Genomic DNA, 16,819 nt, shown 5'->3' with positions numbered 1-16,819 from the left:
AAGTCTCCAGACGTAGCAATTAAAAAGCTTTTGATATTCAGGAAACCTTAGATTTAGTGTCCGTGGCCTCCTGGACAACTATAGATCTGTTGTGGGCCACAAAGGGGCTGGAATGTATTGCACTCTGGAGTGATTTCTCTTTTCCTGGAAGAAAAAGTTGTTTTACGTGTTTTAGTTGTAGTATGTTGTGTACGCTTTTTTGAGCTTTCTACACTAAAGTCACCTCGCCACTATACTTGCCCACGCCTATATTTTATCAAAATCGTTCGAGAAAAGGGTAAATGTCTCACGTTGCATAGCTTTGATTTCATTCCTGATTTTCTCCATGTGTTTTGCAGAGTACAACTTCGTTCGTTTCTCTACTTCACTTTTACTCAGTTTCATTGACTCAACATCGTTTATACTGCCCTGAAATTATTATTATTTAAATCTAAGGTTGAGTCTAGATTCTATACGTACAAAAACAAGTGTTTAGTGTGTTGGCCTGACATATTATGAACTGATCACTGATCATTATACAACACAAATATACTTAACGTGATCGCTACTCAAATGTAGCTTAGGTCTTTTGGTAATAAATCTCACCTTTTAGTAACAAATATCATTGTCACTGAAGTAACTGACAAACTGTTGCAGAGCTAAAAAATACCAACTTAAAATACTTAAATTACTTTAAATTACTTTAGATACTAACGTTCCACTGAGGTCGGGGTTTTCGTTTTATAACTTTCTTGTTCTGACATCTCATAACGAGGGGCTCTCTGACGTGAACCATTCTTGGTTGTTCAAAGATTAGTTGTACATTTTTAATTGGTGAAAAAAATCGATAGAGATAAGCAACAACCTAAAAGAGCTGCAACTTACAATTATCAAACAAAATCTTTTTTAGGATTGCTCTTGCAGTCTTGCCGTTTTCATATTAAATTGATCTACAATTAGAGGTTTATTTTTGTGAGATTTTGGCAAATTGTTAGCTGTGAGATCTGAAGTTTCTCACTAATAAAACGAGTGAGGTTTAAATTCCAAGTACAATCCTTTCATGATTTTAGTAGCACGATGATATTTATCAAAATTAACAGTTCAACAAAGTGAAATAATATTCAAACAACTCGAAGTCATTAAACAAACTTGCTGATCTGCTCAATAAAAGCTACAGTTCGGAAATAAATTACTTAATAAATTAAAAACTAAGATTTTGGGCATCCTATTTCAGAAGGTATACGATACAATCGCCTCATCATGCAGACTAGTTCACAGTGAACAAAGTCCAATGTTTTCTGAGTAGAGTATTCATCATATTCAGACCGAGCTAGAGTTATAGCAACAGGGGAACTTTTTAAAAGCTTAAGTGAAGTTTCCGTTTTACAGAGCAAAGTTCTTATTTCAGATTTCTTTGAGAGGTGGTGAGGTAGCTCAGTTTGTTGACCAATGTAAAATAGATCAGTAATGAATTCGTCATCCTTTGCAAGCAATTTCGCTTGTTTGATACACTCTGCCCAATCTGGATACTTATGTTTAAGACTAGACATAAATTCCTCTTGTTCATCAGATAACGGAAGATTATTTTCAACTTCATTTGACCTACAGAGCTTTTCTAAGCTATCCAACTGAGCTTTCCTGTATGTCAAACTTCTTTGGAAATCACCAAGATCCTTAAATTTGAAGATGCTGTCAATGAAATTAAAATATGGACCAAGAAGGTCCAAAAAAGGATTTTGAGTAGAGTAGAAATCCATGTCAAAATCTAAGCACCATTGTCGATTGTGAAGAATTTTAGCTAACAGCTCGTACTCTTTCGATGTCTCCTTATCCAAATGTGACAGTTCGATCACATGCAGAGTAAACGTCCTGAAGATTTGGGTTTAGCTATCACAGCTTTCTGCAAGACCACCTTATTGATCTACAATTTAATTATAAAAGTAAATTAATAACATCGTATTGAAAAGCTTTTAACTTCTAAATTGTGCTGTATCAGCCACGATTACCAATGATGGATGGAAAATGGTGAACAGAAAATGTATAAAATGTGTTAGAAATAAATATACCTTGTATGGTGGAGATTTTCAACATAATTCATGTCTGACAGATAGTAAGGTAATATAGAAGACGTTCTCAATAAACCATTATCATCCACACCCAGCTCTATTTCATGTTCTCCAACATGGATCTGAGTAGACCAGGGTGGTTTTATCCATACCACTGTGGTGAAGTGTCCCTGGTAGACAGCGGGTAGAATCCAGTCTGCTATTGTCAAGTTGTCAAGGAGTTCTTTTCGATCAGTAAACTGTGGATCATGTGATTATTAAGAAATCAATTAAAAATATGTGAATGTCCGAAATAAATAAATTATGTTTTCTAATATGCAATATGAACGATGAGGCATTTATAAAGTATTTATAAGGAAGTATTTATAAAGCAATGGTCTAAAACATGATAAAAACTCAATATGTATCTACCTGGTCAACGGGGATAGATTCAGGTGCAGCCAAATCTGGATGACTGTCAAAATGTACCAGACATAGATCATCAAACGGTATCTTTTTTCTGGCTATTAGCTTGTAGTAGAAATTGAGTGCATCATTATGATCATCAACAACACCTACACTGATACATTTTGACATGACCAATATACCATTCCTGAAGTAATATATTATTATGTAAGTAAAATACAATTTTTTTTACATTGAAGCGTAGAATAATTCCTTTCCTTATGAGAGGCTTTTCCTTGTCGCAACAAAAAATTTCAATACAAATTTGGCCAATACAAATAACGGCCAGATAGCTCAGTTGGTTAGAGCGCAGTTCTTAGAACGCCAGCAATCGTGAGGTTGCAAGTTCAATACCCGCTGTCTACCTAGTCGTGGGGTGAGCGTCGTCGACGTTCTGCTAAGGATCCCATAGGATTTATGCAGCCTCCCGGTCCACCCAGCCGAATGCTCGAGAAATCGTGTGTGAGGGTTAAATGGGGAGCTGTGCAATATAGTACAGCGAAAACGCAAAAACTCCATGGATGTTTACCGTAATGGGTGCCACATGCCTAGCAAATCAAATCATAAATCAAATCAAAATATAATGACACAAACATCATCACACATCATCAAAAATATATCTACTAAAGTTTTTAAAAATATCTTAAATCTATTGGCCTAAACAACCAAGATAAAATGAATCTAATTTACATACTTTCCACTACTATATAAGTTAATAAAGCGTTTCTTAGCAACATGAGGATTACACACAAGATATTCATTGTGCTTCTCTTTATTAGTAGCATAATTTAATCCCTCAATCTTCCCTAATACTTCGTCCGAAACATACCAAAAATGAATATCATTTACGGATCCGTTTAAAATAGTCTCTTTTTTGAAAGCTTCTAATCTTATTTTAAAACTTAACACAGTCCCACAATTCTTGACATCCGAGGGGAGTTTGTTCCAATAAGGTCTCACCCTCTCCGGAAGAAAAGAACTGTGGACTTTCTTCATTTTACTGCTACTTTTACTGCATCTACTGTTTGATACCACATTAAAACCAGATCTGCTCATACTGAACAAACCAGCTCCGTAATTGGCCAAACCACTTATCATTTTAAAAGATTCAATGAGGTCCCCACGTATTCGCCGCTCTGCCAGCGTTGTTAAATTGAGGATTTCCAGTCGACGACTGTATGGAAGAGTACCCACCTCGTCAATCAGACGGGTAAACCGCCTCTGGACGCTCTCCAGCTCCAAGATGATCCCCCAACTTCCATGAGCCGCAACTGGACTCCACAATTGAACACAATACTCTAAATGGGGTCTTATCAAAGCTTTGTAAATGGATATCATCACAGATTTTTCCCTGATAATCAAATTTCTAACAATCCAACATATCATTCTGTTGGCTTTAGATATTGAAGCCTTAATCTGTTCATTCCAAAGCAGAGAGTTATGGGTTATAACTCCCAAGTCTTTTTCCTGTACAGATTCTGCCAATGTAACTCCATTAAGAGAATAACTTGATCTTGGGTTATCGTTAACATCTAAATGCATTACTGAACACTTAGTAGTGTTACCTACTTACTTGCACTTGTGTAGGTTTGTAGAAGCATTAGAATCGGGCGTTGCCTGCCACAGGCTATCCCGAATTTAGAAGCTTGCTTTCATCATTTGGCCCCAGAAACATAAAGTAATATAGGTATTCAACATAACAGCTTTAAAGGATTTGAAATTATTGCTCTACTTAAGTATTAAGATTTTTTAACAGCTAATAATAACAGATCTTGATACTGATTGGGATCGGAGGTGTACCGCATTTGTTTTTTGCATGTTGGTAGTGATTCTGGGCTTTGATTGGTCAATACAAGGAGCTGATTGCTTATTCGTACGCCCAGCCCCCAAATCTACAGTAAGCATGCACTGCACAGATGAGGAAACATGACACATTCGTGATGATGATATATCACTGTATAAACTCAACACAATACAGCAGGCTAAACTACAAAAAGGATCAAAAAATGTCTTATGGGGTTAGACCTTTGCATTAACATCTAATAACAGAAAGATCAGTTGAAAAGGTCAAGACCTTGCTCCCAATTTCAGATGCTTCATCAAGTAATGGCAATGTGATATGTGCTGCTAACTGGAAGCCTTAAACAGGAAGATTTTAAACCTATAGGTGGAGCCCAGTGAAGCACAGAAAAATGTGAAACAAATTTTAGTGAAACAAATTTAAAATTTAATCCTTTATTTTACAATCATAATATAATAATATTTATGAGCCTCTGTTTTGAAAGTTTTAAATTTCAATATATCCGCATTTCTATTTAGTTCAATTTTATGTATAAGTCAATAACTGCCCGTCAAAGCCGCGCATTCATGAAAACAGGATTAACTTGTTTATAGTCATACAACAAATTAAATTTAAAACTATCCGTGGTTTTTAAAATAAATTATAATCTTACCTAAATCCAAAGCCTACTTTATAAAAGTTACTTTTAGATCATAATATATCGTCAATTCTAAATATTTACAATGCAACATTTCATTAATCTATAAATATGAAATAATAAATAAGCGTACTCCAGCCCCTACAGCTACACGCATCGCAATTCTTATGCGGCGCGGCTCAAGTTAGGCACGCACATATTATTTTATACTTTTTGCTTTCTAATAAATATCGCGTCAATGTGTACGTCTAAATGTTCATGTTTTGTGTAAACTGAATCCAATTGAGACTAGTGACAAGGATAAGGACCCAAGTGCCTGTACGGCTTTTTCGGACCCCTGTGGACCACTACTCTTGAAATCCGCGCTCACTAAATCGCTCGCCCAAACTTTTTTCATTCAACTGCTAACGCGCATTTTCGCATTGGATAAATTGCAAAATTGGTTTGACTATCAGGAGTGCTCGTTCTATATCCTTATATATATACGTCTTTACACTTAGCTTCTCGGAGGAAGAAAGCAGCAGTCTCTCTTATGGCATTGTGGCGCATGGAAACGTATCCACCTAGTTTGCAGTCAAGGGCGTGGTAGATACTGTTTACATTTCCACGGGCACATTTAGAGGGCACTCCTTGGATCTTCCTTACAGCCCAATTGTATTTCAATTTTATTACACCTTATTACACCTTATATTCAGTTATTCTATACTTTATATTTGACTATACACTTTACTCGATTAAATTCTGTGATACATGATCACAGGTATGTTAATTTCGACTTCGAGTGATTCAAACTTAAAGTTCATCGCCAATGGCCAATTTGTGCTTTCGTTAACAATTTCAGATTTACTGCCGTGTTTTTGTTGGGTTGACCGTTTTGTGGAAATCTACCGGATCAGGATGACTCAAGCCATTCGTGTCCTACTAAAGCTTCATCAAAAACAAGGTACATATATGTACACCTTCATTATTCAACTCCGGCATCTATCAATCACGATTTTTCACTATCAGTGTTTCATTCATCTTTAAGCAGTGTCACTTCGTTATAAGCAGCTTTATATCTGGTTTCGATTTTTAGTTACATTTTTGAGGTTTGAAGTGTCGTTTTTTTCATGAATTTGCTGGTTTGTAAAATTGTGCCATTCACAGTTTAAGTCTACATCATTACCTTGGCGGCTTACTTAGTAATATCGATTGACAGCAATTTAATCATGGAAATGTTAGGTGAAAACTCAAATTATTTGTTGTTACTCTTTATATATTATGGTAGTTCTTGTTCTCAGTCATTTTATGCAATTTATTTAAGCTGACTATCAAAACTTCCCCAACTTGTTTAAACATAATATCATTTGAAATCATAATTGGAAAATCTATACATATACGTATAGTATATGGACACGTTCATTTGAGTTTGAGGATATTGGTAAACAAAAATAATAGCGTTTTTGACGATAGTGGCTTAATTTTGACATCTATTAACCTAGCACGTTCAGAAGTTCTGAACATTAGCTACGTAACCCATACTTCCATATGCACTGCTCAGAAAGAAAATCTATTGTTGTTAGGCACTATAATGTTTCAAATGTCACATTTTGTGTGACTTAGTTAACTGCAGTTGTCTAATTATCATTCCTTGGTCTGAAATATAGTAGATTAGGTCAATCTAACAATTATGATACAACATTGGTTAAAGGGCACGGATCGAACGGTTACAAGGCAATATTTGGGTAACTTTGTCACACTCAGAATACCATACCTCTATTCTACTGTGAGTTGTCCTCAAAACCCTTTTAACTCATTATTTGATGGTTGATCTACCAATCATAGTCCTAAAATATGTTGTTTTGAGTAGTTAGCTAATACAGGCACTTGGTTATTGGGAAATGAGGTTAATTCTGTCACAATATATGGAATTTTAAATTTGTGGCGAATTATTTATATCTGATTTTGGTTTGAAGGCGGGAAAACTTTATATGATGACAATATAGTTGATGCAAGTTAAGATCAGTTGATGTTTACATTCAACATTGTCACAAAAAATGATACGAAATCGTAAATAGGTTAAAAACAATGATTATAGAATGAAATAGTCTCTTATAATAACTCTTATAATAACTGATGTGACAAAGTAAACATGTCTTGCCCCTATTTTGAAGATCTATATAATATTCTATAACTCCTATCTATTAGAATTCAACATTCTTTCAGAAAAAATTGGTAGAATATAGTCCAGAACATCAGAGCTCAAGTTTAACAATTTTAGGTTAAATTTGTCAAAGTCACTAAAAATGTGATAAAATTAACTTTTCCTGCCACAACAATTTCAAGATAGTGTGTTAAAATTGGCATAGGATGCTTTATTGCCTATATTAATCGATCCAAACTACGAAAGAATATAAATGTTAATGTGATGACGATTACCTAACTCTAATAATAACTGATGTGACAAAGTAAAGATGTCTTGCCCCTATTTTGAAGATCTATAACTCTATTAGAATTCAACATTCTTTCAGAAACGATTGGTAGAATATTGTCCAGAACATCAGAGCTCAAGTTTAACAATTTTAGATTAATTTGTCAAAGACACTGAAAATGTGACAAAATTAACTTTCCCTCCCCCAACAGTATCAAGATAGTGTGTTAAAATTGGCAAAGGATGCTTTATTGCCTATATTAATCGATCCAAACTACGAAAAAGATCTGTTGACCTGGAAAATCGTCAAAAAAAGAGGTCCAAGATTTTCAAAATCGAATAAAAAATTTAAAGGCCTCGAAATTCTAAAAAGAGTGAAATCTTCTAAATGGTCCTTAGAACATATCCTGAAAGTTTCAAGGTGATTGCTCAAAAAATGTAGGAAAAGATAGATCTTTAGATTCGATTTTCAGGGCGCGCGATTGAAAATCGCTTGCGCAATACAATTACACATGAGCGCTGACCTTTGACCGGTAATAATTTCGTCTAGGAACAATATTTTTCCATGGGACCAAAAGTAGCAGATAGATATCACTCCCCTCTATTAGAAACAACTATAAAATCAATTTCGAGAGAAATTTCATAAATATCTGATGACGATTACCTAACTCTTATAATAACTGATGTGACAAAGTAAACATGTCTTGCCCCTATTTTGAAGAATTATACCTCTATTAGAATACTATGTTACTTTATCATCAAAATAATTTCGATTAACTAGTTATTTTGCCAGCAAGGAGCTAACAGAGTTATAATAATTTTTTTGTCACGAAATTACCCTATTTTTGACCATGTTGCGGTAGTTTAATTGTAACACAGTTAACATATTACCACCCGATAATGATTTATGTGACTGGTGCATGGTACTAGCAGTATTGTTTGATCCATAGTACGTATTATAAGGGCTTTAAGCTAGTATATCATTATTTTTTCAAATTCACACATGTTCAGATATCATCAAGATTATGTGACAAAGTAAACTTGTTTGTGCCTTCTGTGTTTTAATTCCTCACGACTATATGATATAATAACAATTCCTAGCACTTCCAGGCCATCAAATAAACCTACATTACTCAGTATTGCTTATCAGGGTGCCCTAAATATTCTTCACATATTTTCTTAAATGTGTGACAGAGTAAACCTGAGTGCACCATCTAACGAAAAATTCGTCAAATATGTAGGTAATGGTCATATGTACCCATCCAATCAACTGGACACTCAAAAATTTGGTCAAAAACGGCAGCAAGGGGTCCATATTTACTCCGTCACATGTTTATAGTGTGACAATGTAAACATTTCCGTGCCGGCCGTATTTAAACAATATCTTATCACCTGATTAAGATATCGTTATGTGACAAAGTTAGCCAAGAGGATGAGACGATTATCCTAACCATCGCATCAAGGGTTTGTGTAATTTCATAGTGTGACAAAGTCAACTATACTGTGCCTTTTAATAGGGTCACTTATATTTACCAATATCCTCAAACTCAAATGAACGTGTCCATATAGATTACTAGTTAGCTCTTACTCTTAGCGCTTACTAGTTTAGCTCTATCTGGTCCCCTGCTACACGGCATGTAAACAGGGATTGGCCAGTTAGAGGCGGTCCGTGTAGGCCATATACACTGTGCTATCAGCTATACCTATAATTATATATAGTTCTTTTATTCAAATTTCTGATTGTTTCTGAATAGACTCAGTGAAGACAAATTCTAATGGAAAAAATAGCTGAATAACGTATCGACATTTCTACGTCATACTCACATTCTCAATAAATGTATTTAATTGTAGTTGTGAAAATAGTTTAAAACTATCAGAAATTTGAATAAAAGAACTATAAAATCATGAGACTCAATAACACTACACGAATCCACCAGATTATATATAATATATAATAATATATAATAAATAGTTGTTGCTTGGTTTCCCAAAGAGAGTGCTCCTTAAAATACTCAAACTCAGATGCCCAACATAACTGAACCAGCAATATGAGTTATCATGTAGAAAGAAAACCAATCTCACTGTTCAATTCCCATTAAAAGATTTTATATTTAGATCTTCTAAAATCTGGAGCACGTCATAGCGCCAAAACTCAAGCTTCTTGACTACTCCTATAAAACATTTGATAACTCGCATCTATTACAAATAATACACTACGAACAATGTATACACTTTTATATATTTAAAATCCTCGTCCAAACTTGTTGTCTTCAATATCTGACTTGAAATTAGTGTAATGCTTCTTGACGACAAGAATATGCTGATTACAGTGATCCTCTGCACTATATAAATTTGTGCATACATCCATGTGCATACTTGTTTTAAAAATATGAATTTGATAATATACATCACATAATATCATTAAGGGGGTATATCATCAAGGTTTAATAATTTTTCGTTCATACTTCATGTTAACACTCCTATTATGGTTGGAATTGATTAATACAAGAAATAGAGCAGCTTATACCAATTCTTCGCATTAAATTTATATTGTTGGGGCACAAAATGTTTTTTATTCTATCACATTTTCAGTGACTTAGCGAAATTTAAATTAACATTTTTAAGTTAAACTTAAGCTCTGATGTGCTGGACAATAATCTACCAATCATCACCAAACATTATCATATCCAGAAAAAAACACAGTCACGCCTTGATCGATCTTATTAATATTTTGACAAGAACCATCAATAGAGCAGGCACTATCCGTCGCGGAGTAGAGTCCGCGGCGGAGCCGCCGGACTCCGAGCGGACTCCGGCGGTGCTCCGCCAAAATGTATTTACACTGGACTCGAGTACATTTTGGCGAGCGGACTCCGAGCGGACTCTAAAGTCCGCCGCGGACTCCGAGCGGCTCCGCGGCGGCTCGGCGGAATGTCCGCTGCGGACTAAGCCACTAGGCGGACTCCGGTCCGCCGCGGACTCCGGCGGAGTGCTTGGCGGACTCCGGCGGACTCCAACAGAGTCCACTGACTTCCGACCTCCGACTTCCGACCCTCGGCTAAATTTGTCACGTGACATACAACATAGCATTTTGCAATATTGTGGTCAGATGAAAAGGTCGCTAGTGATAAACCTTAACCATTACCCTCACAATGTCAATAGTGTACAACTCTAGTCCTAACTTTGACCCTATAATGTATAAACGTTGACCCTAACCCTCCACCAAACCGTCCGCAGCGAAATATCAATGTCATTGACTGGTCACGTGACCAAAACAATTTTTGTCATATTATCTCATATAGGGAAGCGTTTTTAGTTTTACCCTACACGTTGCATGTGGCGTCATTCGGCCGGATCCCAGCAAGCAAAAATACGTCGACCATCACAGGACGACGCCAGCCAGCACTCTCTACGCTCTTCGAGCTCCGATCGTCCTGTGACGAAGTAAGGACGAAGCCTGAGGTCCTCAGGTAACATCGACCACCGATTGAAAATTCAAAGATTTTTTTGACATAAAGGTCAAATGTAAAACTAAAATCTTGATGTTGATTGATTGACGACGTCAATTTTTGAGCACAGCGCGAGCGCATGCGGAAAAGGACCGCGTAGCTAGTCAAGATGTTGATAAATATTTGGCTTGTGGCGCGATGTGTTGCTCTAAGTATAGCCCTCTCGCTTGCAGTAGCGTACGACCGCCGGAAATGACTTGTGGAACAAGCGCGCCCGCAGCGGCGCGAAAGCACCTGGTTAGCTAGATGAACGCGATGTGCCTTGTAGGATGAAATCCTACTAGCTGACGCCACTCGCTGTACGTCAGCGATCGAAATTTATACGCGTATCACCCGTTAAGATGTGCCACCCGACGCGCCACGCAATTTTTCTCGTTGCTCGTCGCACATCGACGAACAACGAAGCTCGTTGCGACGCGCAATGAGCTGCCAGGCTAGGACATCGTCCTGGTCCAACAAATTTTGGCGAGCGCGAGCGATTTTCTCCAAAAATTTAATGAGGGCGCCGACTTCCACTCTGGCTAGGTTTCTTCTTATAGGGGGTGCACGATAAAAATAAAGTTGCTTGGATTTTAAAAAATTGTGTACCACTGTTTTCTAGAGACTGTGAGAATTTTCACAATACCAAATTTGTTATACCTTTTTGGAAAGATCAGTGAGTTTCGCCTAGGTGCCATATTTGATGGTGCGCGGCTTTTGGAGCAAAAGTAGCTGTAAAAGTCGCGTAATTTGACCGAATTCGTCCAAATTTGACCATTTTTGTCGTATTATTCGGATTTATCTTCAGTTCCTTAAATGAGATCATTCTGGAAATTGGCGACGACCTTCCAATTGGGCTTTCACAACTGTCCGAAAAATTTGGTGGATATCGGAGTTGATATAGTAATAAAAATGAGACAAAATACGCTGCTTTTAAATTTTTGGAGAAAATCGCTCGCGCTCGCCAAAATTTGTTGGACCAGGACGATGTCCTAGCCTGGCAGCTCATTGCACGTCGCAACGAGCTTCGTTGTTCGTCGATGTGCGACGAGCAACGAGAAAAATTGCGTGGCGCGTCGGGTGGCACATCTTAACGGGTGATACGCGTATAAATTTCGATCGCTGACGTACAGCGAACATCACAGCTGCGAGTGGCGTCAGCTAGTATAGGATTTCATCCTACAGGGCACATCGCGTTCATCTAGCTAACCAGGTGCTTTCGCGCCGCTGCGGGCGCGCTTGTTCCACAAGTCATTTCCGGCGGTCGTACGCTACTGCAAGCGAGAGGGCTATACTTAGAGCAACACATCGCGCCACAAGCCAAATATTTATCAACATCTTGACTAGCTACGCGGTCCTTTTCCGCATGCGCTCGCGCTGTGCTCAAAAATTGACGTCGTCAATCAATCAACATCAAGATTTTAGTTTTACATTTGACCTTTATGTCAAAAAATCTTTGAATTTTCAATCGGTGGTCGATGTTACCTGAGGACCTCAGGCTTCGTCCTTACTTCGTCACAGGACGATCGGAGCTCGAAGAGCGTAGAGAGTGCTGGCTGGCGTCGTCCTGTGATGGTCGACGTATTTTTGCTTGCTGGGATCCGGCCGAATGACGCCACATGCAACGTGTAGGGTAAAACTAAAAACGCTTCCCTATATGAGATAATATGACAAAAATTGTTTTGGTCACGTGACCAGTCAATGACATTGATATTTCGCTGCGGACGGTTTGGTGGAGGGTTAGGGTCAACGTTTATACATTATAGGGTCAAAGTTAGGACTAGAGTTGTACACTATTGACATTGTGAGGGTAATGGTTAAGGTTTATCACTAGCGACCTTTTCATCTGACCACAATATTGCAAAATGCTATGTTGTATGTCACGTGACAAATTTAGCCGAGGGTCGGAAGTCGGAGGTCGGAAGTCAGTGGACTCTGTTGGAGTCCGCCGGAGTCCGCCAAGCACTCCGCCGGAGTCCGCGGCGGACCGGAGTCCGCCTAGTGGCTTAGTCCGCAGCGGACATTCCGCCGAGCCGCCGCGGAGCCGCTCGGAGTCCGCGGCGGACTTTAAAGTCAGCTCGGAGTCCGCTCGCCAAAATGTACTCGAGTCCAGTGTAAATACATTTTGGCGGAGCACCGCCGGAGTCCGCTCGGAGTCCGGCGGCTCCGCCGCGGACTCTACTCCGCGACGGATAGTGCCATAGAGCAGTTGTATTCAGATATAAAAATGGCTTTTTGCTGAATTGTATGACTTACTGGAATTGCTAATAATGAATAAAATGCTGAAAACAGTTACTCACTCCAATATCTACTAGTGTAATGTGAACAATATTTGAGCAAAATATGGTGAAATCAATGGAATTAGTCAATTGGAGGTTAAAATGGTTTGCTGATTTTTGGCACTCGGTTTAATTTTATTTTGAATTGGAGTTGACGAAGTCCCGGTCGCGGTCCCGGTCAAATGCTGATTTATGATCCCGGTCCGGGATCTTTTACATAATTTCATTCACTGTGATTTTAAGTTTTTACTTTCATTCATTGTGAATTTCATCTTTAAACAACCTCTGAGCCAAATAAAACAATGTTTAAAATTGCTAAACAAGTTTAGGTAACTAATATCGTTACATAACTCATAAGTCAGGCCTAAAATCATGTCCCGGTCACCTCCTGGCAGGAGGTGACCGGGAATCCCGGTACCGGGATTGGTAATTTTGAGCTATCCCGGTCCCGGTCAACCGGGTCAAGTCACATTTTTCATCCCGGTCGCGGTCCCGGTCCCGGTCAAATGCTGATTTATGATCCCAGTCCCGGTCCCGGTTAATTCAGGATTCTTGGTCCCGGTCCCGGTCTCGGTCCCGGTCAATTATGCCGGGATTTTGACCGGGATCTTTTACATAATTTTATTCACTGTGATTTTAAGTTTTTACTTTCATTCATTGTGAATTTCATCTTTAAACAACCGATCGATCTGAGCCAAATAAAACAATGTTTAAAATTGCTAAACGAGTTTAGGTAACTAATATTGTTACATAACTCATAAGTGCAGACTAACATCAAGTTTTCAACTCGGGCTACGCCCAATTGTCAATTGGAATTGGAGAATGAAACTGTTGAATAATTTGAGGGATCATTGATTGAGGAATGAGGAATGATGGTGAACTTGAGTAATCAGTACATGAACATTATTGGTGTAGTACATTAGGCCCATGCCCCATATTGACGGTTTTTAAAAAGTTTTTTCTAATTTAATATTCTAGTTATTACTTATTCAAATTGTTCAATTATAATGTAAATGAAAGTTGCAGCTTTCAATATGAGAATACCAGTTTTGGTCCCGGTCATCCCGGTCAAATCCCGGTCATCCCGGTAAAATTGGATTGTTGGTCCCGGTCCCGGTCCCGGTAAGATAGAAATCCCAGAAATTATTGGTCCCGGTCCCGGTCCCGGTCACGGTAAATTGATAATCTCAGTCCCGGTCCCGGTCCCGGTCCCGGTCAAGTCACATTTTGTATCCCGGTCCCGGTCCCGGTCCCGGTCCCGGTCAGGCCTAAAATCATGTCCCGGTCACCTCCTGTTATGTTATAAAACCGTTCATCTGGAGTTAAACCATACATCTAAAGTTTACATCATCCTGTACCCTATCATGTACATTCCTGATTCCCGGAATCAGTGATTCCGGCTTATTCGACATTCACATTATATGCCTCCTCAGAAACAACAATGTTTCATTTTTTATTGGCGCACTTCAGTCTTTACTCTGTCATCAGTGCCACCGGAAGGTAATAGTATTCTTTGGTTAGTTTTTTTAGTGTACATACAGACATAATCTTTCAAATTATTACAATGATATATTGTGCCTTTAATAGGGTCACTTACATATATTTACCAATATCCTCAAACTCAAATATGTCCATATATATTACGAAAAATATCGTTATTAAGACTTCGGCATTTGGCAAATATATGAAAAGCTATAATGATACGTTCTACTTTCTTTCCAAATGCCGTACAGCATTTATCTATTTATTTAGTTAGGTGAACCTACTGTCAAGAGTTGAGGAACAGCTAGGCTGGTTGTAATCCGCTGCTAATCCAGTTATATTCCCGGAGTTGGAATTTTAAACAAGTTCTATTTTATGCGAACTCCACTGTTGTATCAGGCAAAGTTCATTATATAATGAATGTCGAATAAACCGGAATAAGGAATGTAAGGTACATGATAGGGTACAGGATAATGTTAACTTTAGATGTAAGGTTTAATATAACGTTAACTCCAGATGTACGGTATTATAACATGATGATAACTCTAGATGTAAGACACAAGGTAATGTTAACTCCAGATGTAAGACACAAGCTAATGTTAACGTCAGATGTAAGACACAAGTTAATGTTAACTCCAGATGTAAGACACAAGGTAATGTTAACTACAGATGTAAGACACAATTTAATGTTAACTCTAGATGTAAGACACAAGGTAATATTAACTACAGATGCCAAGTAAGAGGTAAGGTAAACTTTAAATTTGGGGCAGAAGGTAATGAGATAGCTCTACACAATTATTAATTGTCTTATTATATTCCATATGTTAATATGGAATTGATAGCATGTTCGCAAACACGAGTATTAAAGTAATCCATTGTTAATTGTGCCTCTGTATATCAAAATTTAAAATTTGTTGACAGAATCGTCGAATGAGAAGTTACAGTATACCATCTGCAAAGTTTTAGTTACAGGTCTCAAATATGAAACATGGCTTATATGTTATAACTGTACTGATTTTTGTACTCCTTAATTTTCAGAGGGCATGAAAATGAGAAAGATAAAGAAGAACGGCTCGACGAAGAAAGAAGGAAACATTGACGGAGATCTAAAATGGGTGGAGGAAAATATCCCATCAACTCTTGGAGACACGTACGAATATTTGTTTTTTCTAATTTCCATATAACATACTTTGTGGCGAATTTTCTTTTACAATCACTAATCGATCAGTTATAAAATAATTATCATTAATTAGATACCTTATTATTATTATTATTTCAGTGTGTTCGAGAAACTTATGGACTCGGATGAAGAGGTCGAACACAGAAAATACGAAATGTCCAAAATGCAGTGAAACATATTACCATACCAACTGGTTACCACAGCAACTGGTTACCACAGCAACTGGTTACCACAGGAACTGATTACCATAACAACTGGTTACCATACCAACTGGTTACCATACCAACTGGTTACCATACCAACTGGTTACCATACCAACTGGTTACCATACCAACTGGTTACCACAGCAACTGGTTACCACAGCAATTGGTTACCATAACAACTTGTTACCATACCAACTGGATACCATACCAACTGGTTATTAAATTTTATTGTATGGAAGCAGTTTAATTTATTTTCGTAGATTTCACTCACAATTTTAAGTCTGTAAAACTAAAACCCATGAAACACTGGAGTATTTGGAGAATTTGGAGTATTTGACCAATGGTTGTAGTTGCGATTCTGATTTTGATAAATGTAGACGTTTTCAGTGTGCACATCGCTGAGTTTTATTTTGAAACCAAGGATTTTTATAAAGATTACAGTTTGGTGTGAGAATAATTCGAAAAACGCTGGTCGAAAAATTGTAACGTAAATATTTATTAATTTTCACCACAAACTTTTGATTATGTACAGCTGGACTTGATGATCACGTAAACATTCGGACTTCATTTATAAATAACCAACTTATCTCTTTTATTTAATGATATTGAACAGATATTAAGACAACTCGACTATCTTAAATAATAATCTTGATAAATATGGTGGTAATAGTTCCCACAGTAATACTAAGCGTCAGCAATATTTGAACCAGGTGACCGCTGATCATGGCATCAGTGATATCTTCCGTCTTAGTAGGGGTAATGAGCGTGTTTATACTCACGTAAATAAACAGCACAAAACCCAAACACGCCTAGATTTCTTCCTTATAGATGATAGTCTGGTTAATTATCC

At 37.6% G+C, this 16,819-nt stretch overlaps 4 protein-coding genes across 10 annotated transcripts in view; 1 reads left to right on the top strand and 3 right to left on the bottom strand.

The window, feature by feature from the left end:
- LOC134821472 (serine/arginine repetitive matrix protein 2-like) overlaps window positions 1–772 on the bottom strand; it is a 44,454-nt gene extending 43,682 nt beyond the window's left edge. For all 7 annotated transcript variants that reach the window (XM_063832223.1, XM_063832227.1, XM_063832228.1 and 4 more), the window contains exons 1-3: window positions 695–772; window positions 291–408; window positions 47–144 (exon numbers count right to left, since the gene is read on the bottom strand). In XM_063832223.1, coding sequence (XP_063688293.1) covers window positions 47–144; window positions 291–408; window positions 695–748 — 270 coding nt within the window. In that variant the 5' untranslated portion in view covers window positions 749–772. The remainder of the gene's footprint in view (window positions 1–46; window positions 145–290; window positions 409–694) is intronic.
- The window catches only part of LOC134820740 (muscle M-line assembly protein unc-89-like), a 204,831-nt gene extending 195,622 nt beyond the window's left edge, over window positions 1–9,209 (bottom strand). Inside the window, exon 1 of the mRNA XM_063831322.1 lies at window positions 9,162–9,209. The gene's annotated coding sequence lies outside the window, so the exon portion shown is untranslated. The remainder of the gene's footprint in view (window positions 1–9,161) is intronic.
- On the bottom strand, window positions 1,015–2,648 carry LOC134820649 (UPF0489 protein C5orf22 homolog). The gene is made up of 3 exons (XM_063831153.1): window positions 2,457–2,648; window positions 2,046–2,284; window positions 1,015–1,848 (listed from the first exon to the last, which is right to left on the bottom strand). The coding sequence occupies exons 1-3, from the start codon at window positions 2,619–2,621 to the stop codon at window positions 1,188–1,190; spliced, it is 1,065 nt and encodes a 354-aa protein (XP_063687223.1). The 5' UTR covers window positions 2,622–2,648; the 3' UTR covers window positions 1,015–1,187.
- Window positions 5,437–16,159, top strand: LOC134820743 (transmembrane protein 87A-like). The gene is made up of 4 exons (XM_063831330.1): window positions 5,437–5,581; window positions 5,769–5,870; window positions 15,625–15,736; window positions 15,866–16,159. The coding sequence occupies exons 2-4, from the start codon at window positions 5,825–5,827 to the stop codon at window positions 15,936–15,938; spliced, it is 231 nt and encodes a 76-aa protein (XP_063687400.1). The 5' UTR covers window positions 5,437–5,581; window positions 5,769–5,824; the 3' UTR covers window positions 15,939–16,159.
- Window positions 16,160–16,819: the final 660 nt, after the last annotated feature.

Source organism: Bolinopsis microptera, chromosome 9 (assembly GCF_026151205.1).
Source record: "Bolinopsis microptera isolate Bmic1 chromosome 9, MBARI_Bmic_1.0, whole genome shotgun sequence".
In the NCBI taxonomy this organism is placed as follows: Eukaryota; Metazoa; Ctenophora; class Tentaculata; order Lobata; family Bolinopsidae; genus Bolinopsis; species Bolinopsis microptera.
The sequence above is the reverse complement of the archived record's forward strand: the minus strand, read 5'-3'. Positions and strand labels throughout refer to the sequence as shown.

Coding starts and splice junctions, on each gene's coding strand:
- LOC134820649 (XM_063831153.1), bottom strand. CDS start 2,621: ATGTCAAAATGTATCAGTGTAGGTGTTGTTGATGATCATAATGATGCA. Junction 2,285..2,456: donor AATCTATCCCCGTTGACCAG/GTAGATACATAT, acceptor CATGATCCACAG/TTTACTGATCGAAAAGAACT. Junction 1,849..2,045: donor GAAAATCTCCACCATACAAG/GTATATTTATTT, acceptor CCAAATCTTCAG/GACGTTTACTCTGCATGTGA.
- LOC134820743 (XM_063831330.1), top strand. CDS start 5,825: ATGACTCAAGCCATTCGTGTCCTACTAAAGCTTCATCAAAAACAAG. Junction 5,871..15,624: donor AAAGCTTCATCAAAAACAAG/GTACATATATGT, acceptor CTTAATTTTCAG/AGGGCATGAAAATGAGAAAG. Junction 15,737..15,865: donor CCATCAACTCTTGGAGACAC/GTACGAATATTT, acceptor TTATTATTTCAG/TGTGTTCGAGAAACTTATGG.